This window comes from Salvelinus fontinalis, chromosome 29 (genome assembly GCF_029448725.1).
Source record: "Salvelinus fontinalis isolate EN_2023a chromosome 29, ASM2944872v1, whole genome shotgun sequence".
NCBI lineage: Eukaryota > Metazoa > Chordata > Actinopteri > Salmoniformes > Salmonidae > Salvelinus > Salvelinus fontinalis.
Window position 1 is genome coordinate 33,654,111 of NC_074693.1, and position 24,483 is coordinate 33,678,593.

General features: G+C 45.4%; 1 protein-coding gene across 1 annotated transcript in view; it reads right to left on the minus strand.

The window, feature by feature from the left end:
- The window catches only part of LOC129827856 (neuronal acetylcholine receptor subunit alpha-7-like), a 73,227-nt gene that overhangs the window by 7,017 nt on the left and 41,727 nt on the right, over window positions 1-24,483 (minus strand). Inside the window, exons 4-7 of the mRNA XM_055889094.1 lie at window positions 23,367-23,411; window positions 21,809-21,918; window positions 3,645-3,892; window positions 2,996-3,190 (exon numbers count right to left, since the gene is read on the minus strand). Coding sequence (XP_055745069.1) covers window positions 2,996-3,190; window positions 3,645-3,892; window positions 21,809-21,918; window positions 23,367-23,411 — 598 coding nt within the window. The remainder of the gene's footprint in view (window positions 1-2,995; window positions 3,191-3,644; window positions 3,893-21,808; window positions 21,919-23,366; window positions 23,412-24,483) is intronic.

The window sequence follows — 24,483 nt, forward strand, 5'->3', positions numbered from 1 at the left end:
AAACAGGGAAAGCGGCAATCCAGGGCTAAGATTGAATCATACTACACAGGCTCTGACGCTCATCTTATGTGGCAGGGCTTGCAAACTACTGCAGACTATAACGGGAAGCACAGCCGTGAGCTGCCCAGTGACACGAGCCTAGAAAATAAAGGAGAGCCGCACACTCTAGGAGCTCAGATGCAAAAATATTTAATTACCAACGTTTCGACAGACAAGCTGTCTTCATCAGGGTACAATCACAAACACTGCGGGATGACTCGTTTATATATAGTGTCAAAACACACAGGTGTCAGTAATCATGGCCAACAGTGGCCTAATATCATTGGTTAATTACTCATATTAAAACGGCATAGAATGAGCAACATACAATTAATACAAATGGATAGCATAAGATCATAGACACACTAAAGACCACACAAGCCTACAAACAACCACAATGGCAAAGTCACAACAATCACAACAATCACAAGAATGGCTTCAGATCAAAGTCCACATTAAGACCGAAGGGAGCAAGGGTCTTTAAATTAAATATCCAAGCAGCCTCTCGTCTTAACAATAAATTATCAAGGTCACCCCCTCTCCTAGGGAGGGTGACATGTTCGATGCCAATATAACGCAAAGATGAAATCGAGTGGCCTGCCTCCTCAGTGACACGAGCCTACCAGACGAGCTAAATCACTTCTATGCTTGCTTCGAGGCAAGCAACACTGAGGCATGCATGAGAGCATCAGCTGTTCCGGACGACTGTGTGATCACGCTCTCCGTAGCCGACGTGAGAACTTTAAACAGGTCAACATACACAAGGCTGCGGGGCCAGACGGATTACCACGATGTGTGCTCCGGGCATGTGCTGACCAACTGGCAGGTGTCTTCACTAACATTTTCAACATGTCCCTGATTGAGTCTGTAATTCCAACATGTTTCAAGCAGATCATCATAGTCCCTGTTCCCAAGAACACAAAGGCAACCTGCTTAAATGACTACAGACCCGTAGCACTCACGTCCGTAGCCATGAAGTGCTTTGAAAGGTTGGTAATGGCTCACATCAACACCATTATCCCAGAAACGCTAGACCCACTCCAATTTGCATACTGCCCAAACAGATCCACAGATGATGCAATCTCTATTGCACTCCACACTGCCCTTTCCCAACTGGACAAAAGGAACACTTATGTGAGAATGCTATTCATTGACTACTGCTCAGCGTTCAGCACCATAGTGCCCTCAAAGCTCATCACTAAGCTAAGGAGCCTGGGGCTAAACACCTCCCTCTGCAACTGGACCCTGGACCTCCTGACGGGCCGCCCCCAGGTGGTGAGAGTAGGTAACAACACATCTGCCACGCTGATCCTCAGCACTGGAGCTCCCCAGCGGTGCGTGCTCAGTCCCCTCCTGTACTCCCTGTTCACCCACGACTACATGGCCAGGCACGAGTCCAACACCATCATTAAGTTTGCAGACGACACAACAGTGGTAGGCCTGATCACCGACAAGACAGCCAATAGGGAGGAGGTCCAAGACCTGGCCGGGTGGTGCCAGAATAACAACCTATCCCTCAACGTAACCAAGACTAAGGAGATGATTGTGTACTACAGGAAAAAGATGACCGAGTACGCCCACATTCTCATCAACGGGGCTGTAGTGGAGCAGGTTGAGAGCTTCAATTTCCTTGGTGTCCACATCAGCAACAAACTAGAACGGTCCAAACACACCAAGACAGTCGTGAAGAGGGCACGACAAAGCCTATTCACCCTCAGGAAACAAAAAATATTTGGCATGGGTCCTGAGATCCTCAAAAGGTTCTACAGCTGCAACATCGAGTGCATCCTGACTGGTTGCATCACTGCCTGGTACAGCAATTGCTAGGCCTCTGACCGCAAGGCACTTCAGAGGGTAGTGCGTACGGCCCAGTACATCACTGGGGCAAAGCTGCCTGCCATCCAGGACCTCTACACCAGGCGGTGTCAGAGGAAGGCCCTAAAAATTGTCAAAGACCCCAGCCACCCCAGTCATAGACTGTTCTCTCTACTACCGCATGGCAAGCGGTGCCGGAGTGCCAAGTCTAGGACAAAAAGGCTTCTCAACAGTTTTTACCCCCAAGCCATAAGACTCCTGAACAGGTAATCGAATGGCTCCCCGGACTATTTGCATTGTGTGCCCCCCCCCAACCCCTCTTTTACACTGCTGCTACTCTCTGTTTATAATTTATGCACAGTCACTTTAACTATACATTCATGTACATACTACCTCAATTGGGCCGACCAACCAGTGCTCCCGCACATTGGCTAACCGGGCCATCTGCATTGTGTCCCGCCACCCACCAACCCCTCTTTGACGCTACTGCTACTCTCTGGTCATCATATATGCATAGTCACTTTAACCATATCTACATGTACACACTACCTCAATCAGCCTGACTAACCGGTGTCTGTATATAGCCTCGCTACCTTTATAGCCTCGCTACTGTTATTCACTGTCTTTTTACTGTTGCTCTATTTCTTTACTTACCTAATGTTCACCTAATACCTTTTTTGCACTGTTGGTTAGAGCCTGTAAGTAAGCATTTCACTGTAAGGTCTACACCTGTTGTATTCGGCGCACGTGACAAATACACTTTGATTTGATTTGAAATATGTATACAGTTACATATCGCAATAATATTTGGGACAATATTATATCGATACTTTGACTCCAAATAACAATTTGTTAAAAAAATTATAACAACATCATTTTTTTGACATCGCTAGTCGGCTGTACCTCCGGCAAAATTCTGGTAGAGCGCGCGAGATAAGATTGTCAGACTTATAACCTCTTGGCTAAACTGACTTGTTAGACAGTTTCTCTGATATGTTCAAGGCAAGTTACCAATTGGAAGAGATTACAGGTAACTGCTGACCCTGCGATATCTATTAATAAACCTGACAGAAGTCCAGTATAGATAGTACTCCATAACAAAACAAAAATCCAAGATGGCTTCCCGGCATTCCTTCCTTACCCAGGGAGATCTTCTCTCCGGAGTCGGCGGGCAGCAGAAAGACCAGCAGGGCCAGGCCAGAGATGAGGACACAGGGGATGAGCAGGTTGAGACCGTAGTATAGGGTTCGTCTTCGCATGGTGACGGTGAAGGTGACGTCAGGGTAGGGCTCCTTACAGCAGTCATAGTACAGCTCATTACGCTTGGCAGGGACTCCTAGGAGACACACACACACACACAAAGAAACACAGAGGGGGGATTCAACATCACTGCATTTACATTGATTCAAAGATGGACTGTTCACATTTTCTTTGACACACACAAGTACGAACCACACATTTCAAAGGACATATAGGCAACAAATAACACAGGCTGGGGATCTCCATGCACTCTCAAACACGTGTTCCTTTTGCTAAGCAGAGTTAATCCCAGTAACATGCCCTCTCTGGCAGTGTGGAGTAAACATGAAATGTGCCATCGGGATCAGTCTGACAACCCCCCCCATACGCAGACACCCCCCTCAGACACCCTCCACTGGCCCAGATGGGTCGTAACTGGCTGGGGTGACAGCCCCACCCCCTCTCCCACAACCCCATTCCCACCCACCTCTATAGAGATAACGACAGAGGCATGGACATACATGCTGAGAGAGAGATTAACCACATCGTACCCACGAGGTCCCACTCTCCATTGGGTATGTAGGTAGACGTGTCCACGTCCAGCATCTGCAGGTCCAGCAGCCAGCCGTTGTGGGTCCACGAGCCAAACTTCAGGTCACACTTCTGGACGTCGAAGGGGAACCAGCGTACGTCGATATAGCAGGTACTCTTCAGGATGCCCGGGGGGATGTACTGGCAGTAACCCGACGCATTCACCAGCACGTTGGTGTGGAAGGTGGCATCAAATCTCTCATCAGCACTGTAGGGAGAAGGAGAGAGAGCGATGCATACCTTTAACCTGTGACATCTCAATAGATCTATGTCAAAAAGTATTACTTATATATTTGTGATGTATTTGTGATGTAAGACAGAATACAAGGAGACAGAGTGTATGTGTGTATTAGAGAGAGAGAGAGAAAAAATAAGTAATTCTACCTGTTAAGTATAGCATGAAAAAAGACAAGCAGGTCTAGAGGGAAAGGGGTGGTGTGTGCCTGCGTGTGTGTGTGTGCGTGCGTGCGTGCCTGCCTGCCTGGGTGTGTGTGAGTCTTTGCTGCCTCAGCCCAACCTGTCACAGTAATGTTCAGTGAAGTGTTATGCATGGCTAGCTGTGGACCAGCCAACACAGGACCAGAGGTGATGCCCAGGTGAGCTGATGATGTCATAAGATGAATAAACAAACCACTGTCGTCCTTCATAAGTAATCTGCTCGCCTGCTGTGCCTGTTTATGTCTGTTACACTGCTACTGACTACTGGGTTGTTGTAAACACACATTTCTATGGTAGAACATGTTACATATGTGTTTAGAGGTAGGCCGAGTTCGAGAAGTTAAAACAGTCAGACAACCTGTCCTGTGTCAACACACACACACCCTGTGAGTAACGTACACAGATCTACAGTGACACACACATACACTAATTGCACTATAACAGTGACAAACGGTGCCCACATACTGTTAGAGCTAAAGCTGTCCCAACAGCAGAGTCCCAACAGCAGTCCCAACACCTTACCTCTGCTGCAACTGGCATTGGAGCCTTGTTTGGCAGCGAAACAGTTCATTCAGCCTCATTTACTGCCATTTAAAAAAACAAAGCTGATATGGCTGATTTGCTTAAACAAATGTGTTTTTTTCTCACAATTGAGATGTACAAACTATGGCATGAGGGGACGACAAGCGGATAAGAGGCAATCCGTGATTTTGATTAAGACATTAATGAGCGAGCTAGGACGGACATAGTCAGTATAACTATTTGGTCAGCACTTTTGAAATGTACAGCAAAATTCAGAACATGGGCCGTTCTTACAGTGTTCTCCCTGCATACAAAAGTCAGAACCGTAGGATAAATAAAGGGGGCATATAAACAATGAAAGCTCTTACAATATTTGATGATTACATTTCTCAAAAACAGGTTATAGGCTGCATGTGTGCCACCAAGTCAGAACAGAAGGCGAAATTAAGAGGTGAAAATAAACCAAATTATTAGGGTGGGGCACGTGGGCTACTAACAGCTTACTACACAACATACACTTAGTACTACTTTCTTAGCTACAGTATACATATCTCCCAGGAATATTACATCATTTATGCAGCAGCATACAAGACATTTTTGGACTCCTCTTGTTTTGTTGTGCTCACTTGAACAGGAAGGGGGCGCGGCCGCCCCTCGTGGGCACATTTTGTCATCAAACTTTGGCATCAAAGTTAACATTTGTTTTGAGCGCGGCACAAATCATGCTTCATTGACATCATGGCCAATGTTGAATGTTTATCATTTTAAACTAGAAAAAGAGACCCTTAGTCTTAGACTAGGGACCACACAGCAACTCCACTGGATAGCAGGCTAAGGCTTGCTTTGCAATGCTTGCAGTTAGCCACTGATTCCTTCCAAAACATTTGCGATTTCCAACTTGTTGTGTAATGTTAATGTCCAATGGCCGATGAGCACCAATATGTTTAATCTATCATTAATCTATCATTATTTCTCTGAAAGGGATTAAAAAGGATTTGCCAGTAGATTGTCGACTTGATTCATGATGATGACTGCTAGCTACGATTTTGAAAGTATGATGTTGACATGACCAGTTCAATCAAGTCAGTTAAGAACAAATTCTTATTTACAGTGACGGCCTACCAAAAGGCAAAAGGCCTCCTGCGGGGAGGAAAATTAAGAAAAATATAGGACAAAACACACATCATGACAAGAGAGACAACACAACACTACAAAAAGAGAGACCTAAGACAACATAGCATGGCAGCAACATGACAAAACAGCATGGTAGCAACACAACATGGCAGCAGCACAACATGGTCGCAGTACAAAACATGGTACAAACATTATTGGGCACAGACAACAGCACAAAGGGCAAGAAGGTAGAGACAACAATACATCATGCAAAGCAGCCACAACTGTCAGTAAGAGTGTCCATGATTGAGTCTTTGAATGAAGAGATTGAGATAAAACTGTCCAGTTTGAGTGTTTGTTGGAGCTCGTTCCAGTCGCTAGCTGCAGCGAACTGAAAAGAGGAGCGAACCAGGGAGGTGGGTGCTTTGGGGACATTTAACAGAATGTGACTGGCAGAACGGGTGTTGTATGTGGAAGATGAGGGCTACAGAAGATATCTCAGATAAAGGAGAGTGAGGCCTATGAGGGTTTTATAAATAAGCATCAACCAGTGGGTCTTGCGACGGGTATACAGATATGACCAGTTTACAGAGGAGTATAGAGTGCAGTGATGTGTCCTATAAGGAGCATTGGTGGCAAATCAATTTTTATTTTTGGTGTATTTTTTTTACCCCTTTTTCTCCTCAATTTCGTGGTATCCAATTGGTAGTTACAATCTTGTCCCATCCCTGCAACTCCCATACGGATTTGGGAGACGCGAAGGTCGAGAGCCGTGCGTCCTCCGAAACACAACCCGGCCAAGTAGGACTGCTTCTTGACACAATGTCCACTTAAACCGGAAGCCAGCGGCACAAATGTGTCGGAGGAAACACCGTACACCTGGTGACTGTGTCAGCGTGCAGTACGCCCAGCCTGCCACAGGAGTTGCTAGTGCGCAATGGGACAAGAACACCCCTGCCGGCCAAACCCTCCACTAACCCAGAAGACGCTGGGCCAATTGTGCGCCGTCCCATGGGTTTCCCGGTCGCGGTCGTCTGCAACAGAGCCTGGACTTCAACCAGGATCTCTAGTGGCACAGCTAGAAATGCAATGTAGTGCCTTAGACCACTACGCCACTCGGGAGACACCTCTTGGTGGCAAATCTGATGGCCAAATGGTAAAGACCATCTAGCCACTCGAGCGCACCCTTACCTGTCGATCTATAAACTACGTCTCCGTAATCTAGCATGGGTAGGCTGGTCATCTGAGTCAGGGTTAGTTTGGCAACTGGGGTGAAAGAGGAGCGATTACGATAGAGGAAACCAAGTTTAGATTTAACTTTAGCCTGCAGCTTTGATATGTGCTGAAAGAAGGACAGTGTACCATCGGGCCATACTCCCTTGTACTTGTATGAGCTGACTACCTCCAGCTCTAAACCTACAGAGGTAGTAATCACACCTGTGGGGAGAGGGGCATGCTTCTTACCAAACCACATGACCTTTGTTTTGGAGGTGTTCAGAATAAGATCAAGGGCAGAGAAAGCTTGTTGGATACTAAGAAAGCTTTGTTGTAGAGCGTTTAACATAAAATCCAGGGAGTGGCCAGATGAGTATGACTGTATCATCTGCATATAAATAGATGAGAGAGCTTCCTATTGCCTGTGCTATGTTGTTGATGTAAATTGAGAAGAGCGTGTGGCCTAGGATCGAGCCTTGGGGTACTCCCTTGGTGACAGGCAGTGGCTGAGACAGCAGATGTTCTGACTTTATACACTGCACTCTTTGAGAGAGGTAGTTAGGAAACCAGGCCAAAGCCCGTCAGATACACCAATACTCCTTAGCCGGCCCACAAGAATGGAATTGTCCACCGTATCGAAAGCTTTGGCCAAGTCAATATAAATGCAGCACAACATTGCTTAGAATCAAGGGCAATGGTGACATCATTGAGGACCTTTAAGGTTGCAGTGACACATCCACAACCTGAGCGGAAACCAGAATCCATGCCAGAGAGAATACTATAGACATGAAGAAAGCCAGTCAGTTGATTATTGACAAGTTCTTTCAACACTTTTGATAAACAGGAAATAGGCCTATAACAGTTAGGATCAGCTTGATTTCCCCCTTTAAATAAAGGATGCACCGTGGCTGCCTTCTAAGCAATCGAAACCTCCCCAGAGAGGAGAGACAGGTTAAAAAGGTCAGAGATAGGCTTGGTGATGATAGGGGCAGCAACCTTCAAGAAGATAGGGTCTTTTACCCAGATGTTTTTTGGGGGTCAAGTTTAAGGAGCTCCTTTAGCCTCAGTGACAGCCTGCAGACTCAGACTCAGTGACAGCCTGCAGGGAGAAACTTTGTAGCGGGGCAGGGGGAAAAGAGGGAGAAGCACCAGGGATAGTCACATTAGAAGGGGTGGGAGATGAGGAAATGTTGGACGGGCAAGGAGGCATGGCTGAGTCAAATAGGAATCCTGACTTAATGAAGTAGTGATTAAAGAGCTCAACCATGTGCTTCTTGTCAGTAACAACCACATCATCCACATTAAGGAACATGGGCAGCTGTGAGGAGGAGGGTTTATTCTCCACATATCCGTTTTCCAGAACTTCTTGGGGTTAGACCCACAGAGAGAGAACTGCTCCTTAAAGCAACTAACTTTGACCTTCCGGCTAGCCTGAGTTCACTTATTTCTCATTTGCCTGAACGAGAGCCAGTCAGCCTGAGTATGCGTGTGTCAAGCCTTTCACCAAATGCAATTCTTAAGTTGGAGTAACACTGCAAGATCACGGTCGAACCAGGGGATGAACCTGTTTTTAATTCAAATTTTCTTTATGGGGGGCGTGTTTGTTAACAACACCACTGAAAATATCAAAAAGAAGGTTCAAGCGTCTTCAACAGAGGGGATCATGCTGATTCTATACCAATTTACAGAGGCCAGGTCATGAAGGAAGGCTTGCACATTCAAGTTTCTTAGCAAGCGTCTATGACAAATCAGGACAGGTCGTTTCACTGAGCAGCCATTATGAACACAGGCTGTAAAACAGTGATCACTAATGTCATTACAGAAAACACCAGACTGATACAGTTGAAGTCGGAAGTTTACATACACTTAGGTTGGAGTCATTAAAACACGTTTTCAACCACTCCACAAAATTCTTGTTAACAAACCATAGTTTTGGCAAGTCAATTAGGACATATACTTTGTGTATGTGCATGACAACAATTGTTAACACACAGATTATTTTGCTTATAATTCACTGTATCACATTTCCAGTGGGTCAGAAATGTACATAGACTAAGTTGACGGTGCCTTTAAACAGCTTGGAAAAGTCCAGAAAATTATGTCATGGCTTTAGAAGCATCTGGTAGGTTAATTGACATGATATAAGACAATTGGAGGTGTACCTGTGGATGTATTTCAAGGCCTACCTTCAAACTCATTGCCTCTTTGCTTGACATCATTGGAAAATCAAAAGAAATCAGCCAAGACTTCAGGAAAAAAATTGTAGACCTCCACAAGTCTGGTTCATCCATGGGAGCAATTTCCAAATGCCTGAAGGTACCACGTTCATCTGTACAAAACAATAGTGCGCAAGTATAAACACCATGGGACCACGCAGCCGTCATATCGCTCACGAAGGAGACCTAGAGATGTCTCCTGGAGATGAACGTACTTTGTTGCAAAAAGTGCAAATCAATCCCAGAACAACAGCAAAGGACCTTGTGAAGATGCGGAGGAAACACGTACAAAAGTATCTATATCCACAGTAAAACGAGTCCTATATCGACATAACCTGAAAGGCCCTGAAACCTGAAAGCCACTGCTCCAAAACCGCCATAAAAAAGCCAGACCACGGTTTGCAATTGCACATGGGGACAAAGATTGTACTTTTTGGAGAAATCTCCTCTGGCCTGATGAAACAACAATAGAATTCTTTGGCCATAATGATCATCATTATGTTTACAGGAAAAAAGGGGAGGTTTGTAAGCCGAAGAACACCATCCCAACCGTGAAGCATGGAGGTGGCAGCATCATGTTTTGGGGGTGTTTTGCTGCAGGAGGGACTGGTGCACTTCACAAAATAGATGGCTTCATGAGGAAGGAAAATTATGTGGATATATTGAAGCAACATCTCAAGACATCAGTCAGGAAGTTAAAGATTGGTCGCAAATGGGTCTTCCAAATGGACAATGACCCCAAGTGTAACGGATGTGAAATGGCTAGCTAGTTAGCGGGTACGCGCTAGTAGCGTTTCAATCAGTTACGCCACTTGCTCTGAAACCTATATGTAGTGTTGCCCCTTGCTCTGCAAGGGCCGCGGCTTTTGTGGAGCGATGGGTAACGACGCTTCGTGGGTGACTGTTGTTGATGTGTGCAGAGGGTCCCTGGTTCGCGCCCGGGTCGGGGCGAGGGGACGGTCTAAAGTTATACTGTTACACAAGCATACTTCCAAAGTTGTGGCAAAATGGCTTAAGGACAACAAAGTCAAGGTATTGGAGTGGCCTTCACAAAGCCCTGACCGCAATCCTATAGACAATGTGTGGGCAGAACTGATAAAGCATGTGCAAGCAAGGAGGCCTACAAACCTGACTCAGTTACTCCAGCTCTGTCAGGAGGAATGGGCCAAAATTCACCCAACTTATTGTGGGAAGCTTGTGGAAGGCTACCCGAAAAGTTTGACCCAAGTTAAAATGTTTAAAGGCAATGCTACCAAATACTAATTGAGTGTATGTAAACTTCTGACCCACTGGGAATGTGATGAAAGAAAGAAAAGCTGAAATAAATCATTTTCTCAACTATTATTCTGACATTTCACATTCTTAAAATAAAGTGGTGATCCTAACTGACCTAAAACAGAGAATTTTTACGAGGATTAAATGTCAGGAATTGTGAAAAACTGAGTTTAAATGTATTTGGCTATGGTGTATGTAAACTTCCAACTTCAACTGTACCTATCAGGATTATTTGTGAGGATAACATCAAGGAGAGAAGCCTTTTCTGGGTGTTAGGAGTCCTTGTGGGATTATTAATAATCTGAGAAAGATTTAGGGAGTCCCATTGCTTTAGGACTTGGTCAGAGGGTATAAGCATATCCCAGGTTTGGTCACCTAGCAGGACAAATTCAGACTTAGTGTAAGGGGCCAGGAGAGATCTTAGGGCAGGTAGGGTACAGGCCAGTGCTAATGGAGGACGATAACACCCAGCAACAGTCAACAAAGAGCTATTTGGTAAAGATTGCCACTCCCCCACCCTTGGAAGATCTGTCTTGCCGAAAAAGGTTATAACCAGGAAGGTTAGAATCAGTATTCAAAACACTCTTCCTTAACCACGTCTTAGTAATGACCAACACATCTGGATTGGAGCTGTGATCCAACACTTTCAATTGATCCATTTTAGGTAATACGCTTCTAGTGTTAACGTGCAGAAAACCCAGGCTTTTAGGAGAGCAGAAATCAGTGAAGCAGATAGAGCACAGTCAGAAGTCAGAATTGAGGCTAGCAACAGTAGATGGGTGCACATGCACATTTCCAGATATCATCAGCAGTAATACAATCAAGGCACGGCAGAGGACAGGGAGAGCTCTGCGGTGTTGATTTATGACATTTGAATGTGCATTAGATTGCAACAAGATCATATTGTACAACAATTTAATAAGGTAACATGAAAACAAGGCCGTCGATAGGTGGTTGGAATAGAATGGGAGGCCAAAAGTCTGTGTAACCAATAGAGTCAGAGTCCCGAGTGTGGGAACAAACATAGTCTGTCCCACGGTTGGGTAAAAAAAGAAAGTTCATAGTCAACAAAGCATGCAGGAATCATGAGGCAAATAGCAAAATGTACATGAAAAAAAATAACGACTTTGGGCTAGCCATTGTAAGTTCAGAGTCACTCGCCCCAACAGTGTGTGTGTGCTGGAGGTGCTTGAAAGCTCGGGAGACCTTGAGCCTTCTTGGATGGGCACTTCTATTATAACTCTATGGCAGCATCCAAGGGGCTTGAATTTTCTAGCGTCCCCATGAGTGACGGAACACTGAGCCAATCACGGCGCAACGCTCCGTATTTTCTGCTGGCTTGCCCCACCACAGAAAGCACTGAGCTAGGCTGATACGCCAGCATTTTGGAGCTGCCTTACTCAAGAAAACAAAAAAGAGACCATGTTTGTATGCGGATTTATTAACTCAATTATATACACTACCTTTCAAACATTTGGGGTCACTTAGAAATGTCCTGGTTTTTGAAAGAAAGCACATTTTTTGTCCATTAAAATAACATCAAATTGATCAGAAATACAGTGTAGACGTTGTTAATGTTGTAAATTACTTTTGTTGCTGGAAAAGGCTGATATTTCATGGAATATCTACATAGGCATATAGAGGCCCATTATCAGCAACCATCACTTCTGTGTTCCAATGGCACGTTGTGTTAGCTAATCCATGTTTATCATTTTAAAAGGCTAACTGATCATTAGAAAACCCTTTTGCAATTATGTTAGCAGAGCTGAAAACTGTTGTGCTGATTAAAGAGGCAATAAAAGAGGCCTTCTTTAGATTAGTTGAGTATCTGGAGCATCAGCATTTGTGCATTCGATTACAGGCTCAAAATGGCCAGAAACAAAGAACTTTCTTCTAAAACTTGTCAGTCTATTCTTGTTCTGAGAAATGAAGGCTATTCCATTCGAGAAATTGCCAAGAAACTGAAGATCTCGTACAACGCTGTGTACTACTCCCTTCACAGAACAGCGCAAACTTGCTCTAGGGTTAGAGTTGAACCAGGATGTGGACATGAATCTAGGGTTAGGGTTGAGGCTCGGGCTGAACCGGGATGTGGACATGAATGTAGGGTTAGGGTTGAGGCTAGGGTTAAGGGTTGAACCAGGATGTGGACATGAAGCTAGGGTTAGGGTTGAACCAGGATGTGGACATTGGTTGAGGCTAAGGTTAGGGTTGAACCGGGATGTGGACATGAAGCTAGGGTTAGGGTTGAACCGGGATGTGGACATGAAGCTAGGGTTAGGGTTGAACCGGGATGTGGACATGAAGCTAGGGTTAGGGTTGAACCGGGATGTGGACATGAAGCTAGGGTTAGGGTTGAACCGGGATGTGGACATGAAGCTAGGGTTAGGGTTGAACCGGGATGTGGACATGAAGCTAGGGTTAGGGTTGAACCGGGATGTGGACATGAAGCTTGGGTTAGGGTTGAACCGGGATGTGAACATGAATCTAGGGTTAGGGTTGAGACTCGATTTGAACCGGGATGTGGACATGAATGTAGGGTTAGGGTTGAACCAGGATGTGGATATGAAGCTAGGGTTAGGGTTGAACCAGGATGTGGACATGAAGCTAGAATTAGGGTTGAGGCTTCGGGTTAGAATTGAACTGGGATGTGGAAATTAAGCATGAGGTTATTGTTGAGCTGGGATGTGGACATGAAGCTAGGATTAGGTTTGAGGTTAGGGGTTAGGGTTGAACCGGGATGTGGACATGAATCTAGTGTTAGTGTTGAGGCTCGGGTTGAACCGGGATGTGGACATGAATGTAGGTTTAGGGTTGAACCAGGATGTGGGCATGAATGTAGGGTTACGGTTGAGGCTATGGGTTAGGGTTATAACCGGGATGTGGACATGAAGCTAGGGTTAGGGTTGAGGGTTAGGGTTGAACCAGGATGTGGACATGAAGCTAGGGTTAGTGTTGAGGGTTAGGGTTGAACCAGGAAGTGGACATGGGTTGAGGCTAAGGTTAGGATGGAACCGGCATGTGGACATGAAGCAAGGGTTAGGGTTGAGGCTCAGGATGTGGACATGAATCTAGGGTTAGGGTTGAGGCTCAGGATGTGGACATGAAGCTAGGGTTAGGGTTGAGGCTCGGGTTGAACCGGGATGTGGACATGAATGTAGGGTTAGGGTTGAACCGGGATGTGGACATGAATGTAGGGTTAGGGTTGAACCGGGATGTGGACATGAATGTAGGGTTAGGGTTGAACCGGGATGTGGACATGAATGTAGGGTTAGGGTTGAACCGGGATGTGGACATGAATGTAGGGTTAGGTTTGAACCGGGATGTGGACATGAATGTAGGGTTAGGGTTGAACCGGGATGTGGACATGAATGTAGGGTTAGGGTTGAACCGGGATGTGGACATGAATGTAGGGTTAGGGTTGAACCGGGATGTGGACATGAATGTAGGGTTAGGGTTGAACCGGGATGTGGACATGAATGTAGGGTTAGGGTTGAACCGGGATGTGGACATGAATGTAGGGTTAGGTTTGAACCGGGATGTGGACATGAATGTAGGGTTAGGGTTGAACCGGGATGTGGACATGAATGTAGGGTTAGGGTTGAACCGGGATGTGGACATGAATGTAGGGTTAGGGTTGAGGCTAGGGGTTAGGTTTGAACCGGGATGTGGAAATGAAGCATGAGGTTATTGTTGAACCGGGATGTGGACATGAAGCTAGGATTAGGTTTTAGGTTAGGGGTTAGGGTTGAACCGGGATGTGGACATGAAGCTAGGGTTAAGGTTGAACCGGGATGTGGACATGAAGCTAGGGTTAGGGTTGAACCGGGATGTGGACATGGAGCTTGGGTTAGGGTTGAACCGGGATGTGGACATGAAGCTAGGGTTAGGGTTGAACCGGGATGTGGACATGAAGCTAGGGTTAGGGTTGAACCAGGATGTGGACATGAAGCTAGGATTAGAATTGAACCGGGATGTGGACATGAAGCTAGGGTTAGGGTTGAACCGGGATGTGGACATGAAGCTAGGGTTAGGGTTGAACCAGGATGTGGACATGAAGCTAGGATTAGAATTGAACCGGGATGTGGACATGAAGCTAGGGTTAGGGTTGAACCGGGATGTGGACATGAAGCTAGGGTTAGGGTTGAACCGGGATGTGGACATGAAGCTAGGATTAGAATTGAACCGGGATGTGGACATGAAGCTAGGGTTAGGATTGAAAAGGGATGTAGACATGAAGCTAGGGTTATTGTTGAACCGGGATGTGGACATGAAGCTAGGATTAGGTTTTAGGTTAGGGGTTAGGGTTGAACCGGGATGTGGACATGAAGCTAGGATTAGGGTTGAACCGGGATGTGGACATGAAGCTAGGGTTAGGGTTGATGCTAGGTGTTATTGTTGAACCGGGATGTGGACATGAAGCTAGGATTAGGTTTTAGGTTAGGGGTTAGGGTTGAACCGGGATGTGGACATGAAGCTAGGATTAGGGTTAGGGTTCAACCGGGATGAGGACATGAAGCTAGGATTAGGTTTTAGGTTAGGGGTTAGGGTTGAACCGGGATGTGGACATGAAGCTAGGATTAGGGTTAGGGTTCAACCGGGATGAGGACATGAAGCTAGGATTAGGTTTCAGGTTAGGGGTTAGGGTTGAACCGGGATGTGGACATGAAGCTAGGATTAGGGTTGAACCGGGATGTGGACATGAAGCTAGGGTTAGGGTTGATGCTAGGGGTTATTGTTGAACCGGGATGTGCACATGAAGCTAGGATTAGGTTTAAGGTTAGGGGTTAGGGTTGAACCGGGATGTGGACATGAAGCTAGGATTAGGGTTAGGGTTCAACCGGGATGAGGACATGAAGCTAGGATTAGGTTTTAGGTTAGGGGTTAGGGTTGAACCGGGATGTGGACATGAAGCTAGGATTAGGGTTAGGGTTCAACCGGGATGAGGACATGAAGCTAGGATTAGGTTTTAGGTTAGGGGTTAGGGTTGAACCGGGATGTGGACATGAAGCTAGGATTAGGGTTAGGGTTCAACCGGGATGAGGACATGAAGCTAGGATTAGGGTTAGGGTTGAACCGGGATGAAGACATGAAGCTAGAGTTAGGGCTGGGGGATGGATCCAGTGATTAGATGGGACTGGGACTGGGGTTGAAGTTGTAGTTGGAGCGACTGGGTGTAGAATCTTACCTGTGTGAATGAACCATTATCAGATATGATCAGACACACAAAAACACATCCACAATGTCACTAGCACAGGTAGCACAGTAGCAGAAACGAAAACACATCCACAATGTCACTAGCACAGGTAGCACAGTAGCAGAAACGAAAACACATCCACAATGTCACTAGCACAGGTAGCACAGTATCAGAAACGAAAACACATCCACAACGTCACTAGCACAGGTAGCACAGTAGCAGAAACGAAAACACATCCACAACGTCACTAGCACAGGTAGCACAGGTAGCACAGTATCAGAAAAGAAAACACACACTGCGGGTCCCATGGGGCCCACCCTCCCTTCCCCTTCTGTCAGGGGTCCATCCCCAGCAGTGGAAACCCATTAAGGCACCTGACAGTTCTATTCAGACCCCTATCAACGACCACTTATCCCCCAGACAACCACGAGACACCCCAAGCGCTAACGTAGACGCGCCTGGGAACGCAGTCCTCAGGTTTACACACTCATTCAGCGCGGTGACAGGCCGAGCCTGAGAGAGGATTTACTGATTACCCCCGTCTCCCTATCTCTCCTTCCTGCTCCACACAGTAGGATGAATGATCTACCTTTTCAGTGTTTAGTAGCGTCATCAATTTCTCGTTTCGTGTCAGTGTGTTATCTGTGCTGGTCGGCCAGGAGACGTGTGTGTCTGTGTATGTGTGCATGTGTCTGTGTTGTGGGGCAGGGGAGATAGGGCTGCATGGGCAGGGCTGTGGGGCTGTGTGTGTCGCTGCCATCCCTGGCTCATTGAATTATTCAGACCTCTGCTTCATTGTGTCAGAAAGCTTCTGCCCATGTTCCACTGCAATCAGCACGCATATCAGCTAGTGTGTGTGTGCCAGAGAGCGCATGTACACACACACACACACACAAAACAGGGAACATCAAACAACACAAACATAATCCAGAAACTGACAAAACACACCCCAAAGAAAGAAGCGCGTTAACACACAATGGGACAGGTGATACCCCTGAGAGAAGGCACAGAGAGCGGGGGCACAGAGTTTAAATCACACACACACACACACACACACACACACACACACACACACACACACACACAGAGAGAGAGAGAGAAGCCCTAGACATGTGTCCTAGACATGTGAAAGGGGACAAAGCATTCTGGCGACACACAGAGATCAGGCAAACAACGGAGGTAGTGACAGGTTGCTGCAACCAGGGGACGTCACCTTGCTGTCTTCTCCACTTACTCAACACCTCATTCTGCACCTCCACGCACGCATGGTAATGAGATGGGGCAGCTCAGAGAGAGAGAGATTAAACCTAATGAAAGACACACAGAGAGAGCAAGAGAGAAGTGAGAGATATGGAAAGGAACATCCAACCAGAGGCCAGAAGAGACAGTCAAGTCCAGTCTGCCCCGAGAGGAAGAGAGAAGAAGAGAACATTCTCTTTGGAGGTCCAGCCAGGGTTCTATGTTCTTGCTCTCTCCAGCAGCTGAGGGTATAGTATGGCTAATGCCTCTCTGAAACAGAGTAGAAGTTATCCAAGCACATTATTTTGGATGTGCCTTCCCTGCACCCAGATCATTAGGATCAGGCATACAGGGAGACAGCCCCAGGGGCCTGAGGAGTTGGTGTGCGGATATGTCCCTCTCTATCTCTGCATGCCTATCACGCTGAGCATCAGTGTGATGCCAAGGTGAGCCTCATCTCCATATGTTCCCAGTATAAATACACAGACACACAATACTCAGTACAGAGAAGGAAGGGGGTGGTTAAAAAAAATTCTTAGCTCTATTTCTTAAAACTGCATAGTCGGTTAATTAAGGGCTTGTAAGTAAGCATTTCACTATAAGGTCTACACCTCTTGTATTCGGCGCATGTGACAAATAAAGTGTGATTTGATTTGAAGAGAGAGAGAGGGATTATCTCTCTCTATTTTGAAACGGAATGTGTCCGTTCACATTGCTGTCATAGTCACAGCGGCAGGTAGCCTTGCGGTTAAGAGCGCTGAGCCGACCACCGCAAGTTCGAGGTGAAAAATCTGTCGATGTGTCCTTCAGCAAAGCACTTAACCCTAATTGCTCCTGTAAGTCACTCTGGATAAGAGAGTCTGCTAAATGACTACAATTTATTTGAGAGTATGCTTTGCCAAGGCTAGACACACACACACACACACACACACACACACACACACACACACACACACACACACACACACACAGAGGTCTATGCAGTTGAGACACACAGATTGCAGATCACACTTCCAAGTATCTCCTTCGGATGGCTGCCTGTCTGAAGTCATTTGAGTTTTATATGAGATCTGGACAGACGGGTACAAACGCCTCCGTTTCTTATTGCAGATAGCATGGGAGACAAACAGCCCCACAAAATAAGAATGGCAATTTGTCAACACACCCCTAATATATATGATTGTAATAGGCAGTGCTACTCCATGTCCTGCGGTGTAACTGTGTTACAGTATATCTGGGCTATGTGTGCACTATAGTTGATTGCTAGTGATATGAAGACGTGTGCAGTAATGTTAGTGTTATTGTTCTGGTCTCTACTGTGCAGCGTGTGCATGTCCCATCTGGCTCCTTGAGTTGGATGTCCTTGGTCTGATCGATCCAATGAAAACAGTGACTTTTCCCTGTCCTTCTCTAACGAGGGAGATGGTCATGTAGTAACTGATCTAATGGTGATTAAAGTCTGTCTGACGCTGATTCACGTCTACACAAGGTTATGGCGTGAGATGTGTGTACTTGTCACTGTAGAATTGTCAGTTCCCACATGAAAAAATACTACAGTTTACTATAGATTACTACAGTACAAACTATAGAATTATGTAGTAAACTGTAGTGTACTGTAGAATACTATACTACACACTAATATCCCTTGATCATGTGTAGTACTTACTATAGAATGTTGTAGAATACTATAGTAAATACTACAGTATACTACAGGCCGCAAAAACACTTCAGTGAATACTACAGTAATGTCCGCATGTCACGATCGTCATAATAACTGGACCAAAGCGCAGCGTGATCTGGGTTCCACATCTTTATTGCTATGTGAACTTCAAAACAAAACAATAAACGAACAAAACGAAACGTGAAGCTACAATAATGCTCATAGTCAAGATCCCACAAAGCACAATGGGGAAAAATGGCTGCCTAAATATGATCCCAAATCAGAGACAACGATAAACAGCTGCCTCTGATTGGGAACCATATCAGGTCAACATAAATCATTAATCACCTAGATAACCAACCCTAGTCACTGTCACGCCCCCAACCAACATAGAGAATAAACAGCTCTCTATGGTCAGGGCGTGACACCGCAAAAAACTCTTATCGTAAATAGTTCAGTATACTCCAGTCTGCAAAAACACTACAGTAGTTACTATAGTATACACTTCAATATTTATACTATAGTAAACTGTAAATACTCCTTTAGTCCACGAAAACACTACAGTAATTACTACAGTACACTACAGTCCGCAAAAACACTACAGTAATTACTATAGTATATACACAGTATTTTTACGATATTAAACTGTAAATACTACTTTAGTCCACAAAAACACTACAGTGAATACTATAGTATTTGTACCATAGTACAATGCTCAGTGTGAATGTACCTTTTCCTGAGATTAGCTATACGTGTCATGTTTGAATTGTTTTTGCGTAATACAGTAACATATAGCCTTTCACACCCCCATGCTATTACATTCAGCACATAGTGTTTACGAAGCACGTTACTAATAAGGATTCATTCAAGGATTCATTCACGGGAATTTATCAATGGCATCAACCACATTGAAGTCTAATCCTGCTATGTGCTGAGTCACAAACAAACAGCAATCAGAGACGTGTTCAACGTCCTTTTCATCCCCCAGCCCTCGGCGGCTGAATACCAGACAGACTGAGATACGAAAGGATCGTTCAGAGGGGAAATGAATGAAATGGAATGCAGAAAAAGAATGCATAATCTGTCACATGCTGTTGATCCTTCCATTGTGCGTGCCTATAGAACCCTCCACCCTGAAATGGTCTTTTGATGAGATACATGGGATGTATTGAACTGAATCATTAAGGCTCTCGTTAATTAAACGCAATAGAAGTGAATACATTCATTATTGCGTTTTCTCATCTCAAAAGCATGCTAATGAGACTGGGTTCCTCTGCTATACACCGCTGTCAGACTGGCGTGTTATTGCTTACGCATTCATGACGAACGGTTTAATGGCGTATGTTATGTCACGAAAGTCTGCTGCGTCAGTGTGTTTGTGTGTCGATATCATTGAAGCAGACTTGCAAATTTGAACTTCCCTTTTGGGGCAGCTAAACCTCAGCAACACTCTGAAACTGGTTCTCCTCGGCAGCTCCATTATATTAGAGGGTCGTGACATGATCTACAAGGTTAACTCTGCTCTTATGGTGCAATTCGTCAACATCTGTGATGTTTACGTCACATGACCCAAACCAATGACCCTAACCGTCACGTAACTTCTTTATAGCATCGTAAATGAGTGCATGCCAAAGAATTGTGAGAGCATGTTATTTTATGCGAAGGATAGAAGAGAACAGACGCATTTTACATGAATGAAAAGTATGTTTCCTGTTACCTTTGACCTTTTTGGACGTGGTGAGGAGTGAAGCAGGTTAGGTGAAGAGAAGACGGGTGAGATGGGGAGAGATGTAATCCCTTTTCCAAATGCAGCAGTGCTTTTAAAATCAGGATTAAATACCCATTGTTTCTCTCCTTAATCCTGTGATCATGTGATGGTGTGGTGTTGTGTGTGTGTGTGTGTGTGTGTGTGTGTGTGTGTGTGTGTGTGTGTGTGTACGCGCATGGAGATTGTAATTAAGCAATAATACACTCAAGTCCATAAGTTATGACATTTTTATCATGGCTGTGACGTGGTCACAGCCACGTGGCGAAGCCGACAAGTTACCAGCATTAAAAAGCAACATTATTATTTTCATTTTTCACCTGATGCTACATTCACTAACACTGGTTGTCAAGTGCAATTTTAGGTGTTCTCTGGTCTTTAGTTCTATGTCTATTGACTGCCATGTAAAGCAAAACTAAACAAGCGCTGGTTGATCGTTCTGGGAACACAGCAAACTAGCTGCGTTTCATGTTGTTTTACCAGTTTTGATGCTGATTGGTGATTTGGACCGGCTGAGAAAAGCTGCATTCCTCTCTCCTCTGCCGACACATTCATTAATACGAGAGACTGTGGAGATCGAATTTCAATATTGCAAAAATGTTGTAAATGTCGGAGATAATGTCTTGCCGCTTTTTACAGTGGAGATCAAGTGAATTAATTGCGTTGCTGGGCAGATCTGTAAAAGTAGTAGTACTAGCAGTAGCAGTAGTAGTAGTTGTAGTAGTTGCTGGTTACCAACGTAATTAGAACAGTCAAAATAAATGTTTTGTAATACCCGTGGTATACAGTCTGATATACCACAGCTGTCAGCCAATCAGCAGTCAGGGCTTGAACCCCCCCCCAGTTAATAATTATTATAAAAGCACTGAACTTGCTTCAATTCTCTGTGTGCCTACCTCTCTCCATATATTTCTCTTTCTCACATGTCTAGCCAGTGCATTTACTTGTGTTTTGCCCTACATGGCAAAGTGAAGAGGAGTAGATACCATCTCTGTAAGCTTTTCCCACTAACAGGAGAAGTGTGTTAAGAACAGAGAGATGAGACAGCATAACCCCGACCTGATTCCAAACACTGTGCACGTCTAAAAACACATACACCCAACTGCATCTCAATGCTAACGCTCACACACACACACACAGAGAGATACACACACACTTCGGGAGACTTCCAAACGAAACATATTTCACATTCAGGTCCTGTCCCTCCAGGCAGGCTGATGCCAGGTCATAGATGCTCCGTTGCTGTTGGTTTATGAACCAAATCTCAGCTCTAAAGTCATCCAAAGAAAGGATCAATCATAAATGACTGCATCACTAAGCTATGGGCGGAGAGGGAGTTGTGGGGGGAGAGGAGGATCATGGGAGAAAGATGGGGGTTGTGGGAGGAGATGAGGATTATTGGAGAGAGGATGGTGATGGGAGGTGAGGGGGGTTGTGGGAGGAGAGGAGGATCATGGGAGAAGATGGGGGTTGTGGGAGCACACCTGTTGTAGAGGAGGATGTCAGGGGTCCAGATCTGGCTGGAGGGGAAACGTAGGTTCTGAACCCCGGGGTAGTTCTCTGGATTCCAGCTCAGGTACACATCAGTCCAGTACTGAGGACAGAACACAGAGATACACATCAGAGATAATCACACAGCAGAGAGGCACATCAGTCCAGTACTGAGGACAGAACACAGAGATACACATCAGAGATAATCACACAGCAGAGAGGCACATCAGTCCAGTACTGAGGACAGAACACAGAGATACACATCAGAGATAATCACACAGCAGAGAGGTACATCAGTCCAGTACTGAGGACAGAACACAGAGATACACATCAGAGATAATCACACAGCAGAGAGGTACATCAGTCCAGTACTGAGGACAGAACACAGAGATACACATCAGAGATAATCACACAGCAGAGAGGCACATCAGTCCAGTGCTGAGGACAGAACACAGAGATACACATCAGAGATAATCACACAGCAGAGAGGCACATCAGTCCAGTGCTGAGGACAGAACACAGAGATACACATCAGAGATAATCACACAGCAGAGAGGCACATTAGTCCAGTGCTGAGGACAGAACACAGAGATACACATCAGAGATAATCACACAGCAGAGAGGTACATCAGTCCAGTACTGAGGACAGAACACAGAGATACACATCAGAGATAATCACACAGCAGAGAGGTACATCAGTCCAATACTGAGGACAGAACACAGAGAGACGGTCAAAATAAAGACAAGAAAAGAAGTGTAGAGTTAAGTGACACAATTGAGATTGTCTTCCACCAAGTTCCACAGGGGGGGGGGGGGCAGTCTGTCTGTGATAAAAGATCCAGTCTGAGCTTGGGTCTTGGCAGTCTGTCAACTGAAGGGTTGTGACAGCACTTGTCTCTTATGAGTTCACCCTAGTTGACAGACATTGAAATGTCTTTCCCATGGCCCGCCTGGGAAGCGTCGCGTCAACCACACAGCAATGACACGCTGAGTGATTGGCTAGAAAATTGAGGCTGACGTCCTGCCAGGAAGACTTCTATAAAGGAGGAAACGACTCGATAAAAAATCAAATAGAAATGAATTGATGGGAAATTGGACGGAGGTCTGTTTGTAGTGACTGTGGAGAGTGGAGGAGTTGATCTCCTTCTCCTGTGTCATGTCGGTGATAGAGACACGACTGGACAAGGTGTACCGCATGCCCCTCCCACAAATCCAACCTCATCAACCCTCCAAAAGCATGTATCCTCCAGATTACCAAGGAAACATCGGGATAAGCGATCTAAGCTCTATGTCCTGTCCAATCCAATATGTTGGATCAAGCTCAGACTGGCTAAGCGAAACTAGCAGTTTTAACTTAACAGAAGCAACATTTCAAGAGACAATATAGGCAGGCTATTGTCATCCCAATATACAACTTCCAGGATGTGGTCGTACCTGACAACCCCTGTGGCATATCAATTTGAGATGGTGTTACTGCCTTTTTGGTGGGATGGGGGATATGAGAACATAATGAGTCACAGTGTCATTCAGTACTCAACCATTTCTACTCACCAGCTGTAACCATGCGTTGGTCATCAGGACCTGGTTCTTCTCATCCTGACCAAACAGAGAAGAAAAGAACAATTCAACCGCTACAATAGGAAATCATTATAGTGAATAGAGAAAGGTAAGGGTCTGATGAGTGTCTACTGTAGGTTTAGCATGGGTGCAAAACGGCTGGGCAGTGAAACCTCGAAAAGCTGCATTTATGTAACCAGTGTTTTTCTACGCATTGGTTTCAGTGGAGGCATGTAGCACATCATTATTAGATGCCTCATTTCAAAATCTCAAACAACAAGCCCTGTGGACCTAAACAACCCAACGCAGCAGAGGCAGAGAGAGGCAGAGAGAGGCAGAGAGAGGCAGAGGCAGAGGCAGAGAGAGAGAGAGAGAGAGAGAGAGAGAGAGAGAGAGAGAGAGAGAGAGAGAGAGAGAGAGAGAGAGAGAGAGAGAGAGAGAGAGAGAGAGAGAGAGAGAGAGAGAGAGAGAGAACTCAGATTGCATGATCTGAGTAAATAGGGCACTTAGCAAGATGTAAGGTGTCCTTTTGTCTTGTTCTCTGCTCTCTCTACATTATCTCTCTCTCTTTGCAGATCTCAGTTTTGGTCTGTTTCTGCCTCTCTTCAACTAAATCAGTCATGAACACCCACTTCTAACAATTAGGGCTGAGGTATGTGCCACATATTTCTACATATCCAGGATTCCATCAAATGGCCCAGATGATGAAGACGGAAAAGTTCCATTCTTTTTAAAGTGAATGTGGGGATGGTTCGCAGATCGCCCGCTCAATGTGTGTGTTCTGATCCCGCAGTAATGGTGTCTGACTAGCAAACTGGGTCGGGGTGAGATGGGAGCGGGCTGGGTGGGTGGTGGGCTTTTGTTTGGGTCAAATCTATGAATAGAAAATATTAACCCTCCACCAACTCAAGGGTGATCACAGCAGCGCTCAAACACACACACACACACACACTTTAGTAATTTAGCAGACACTCTTATCCAGAGCAATTTACAGGAGCAATTAGGGTTAAGTACCTTGCTCAATACACACCACACATTGTCTCTCCGATAGAAAGTCACAAAAAAATGTGGTGTCTTCAAAATGTCAAAAGACCTTGGCATTTAAAACTAT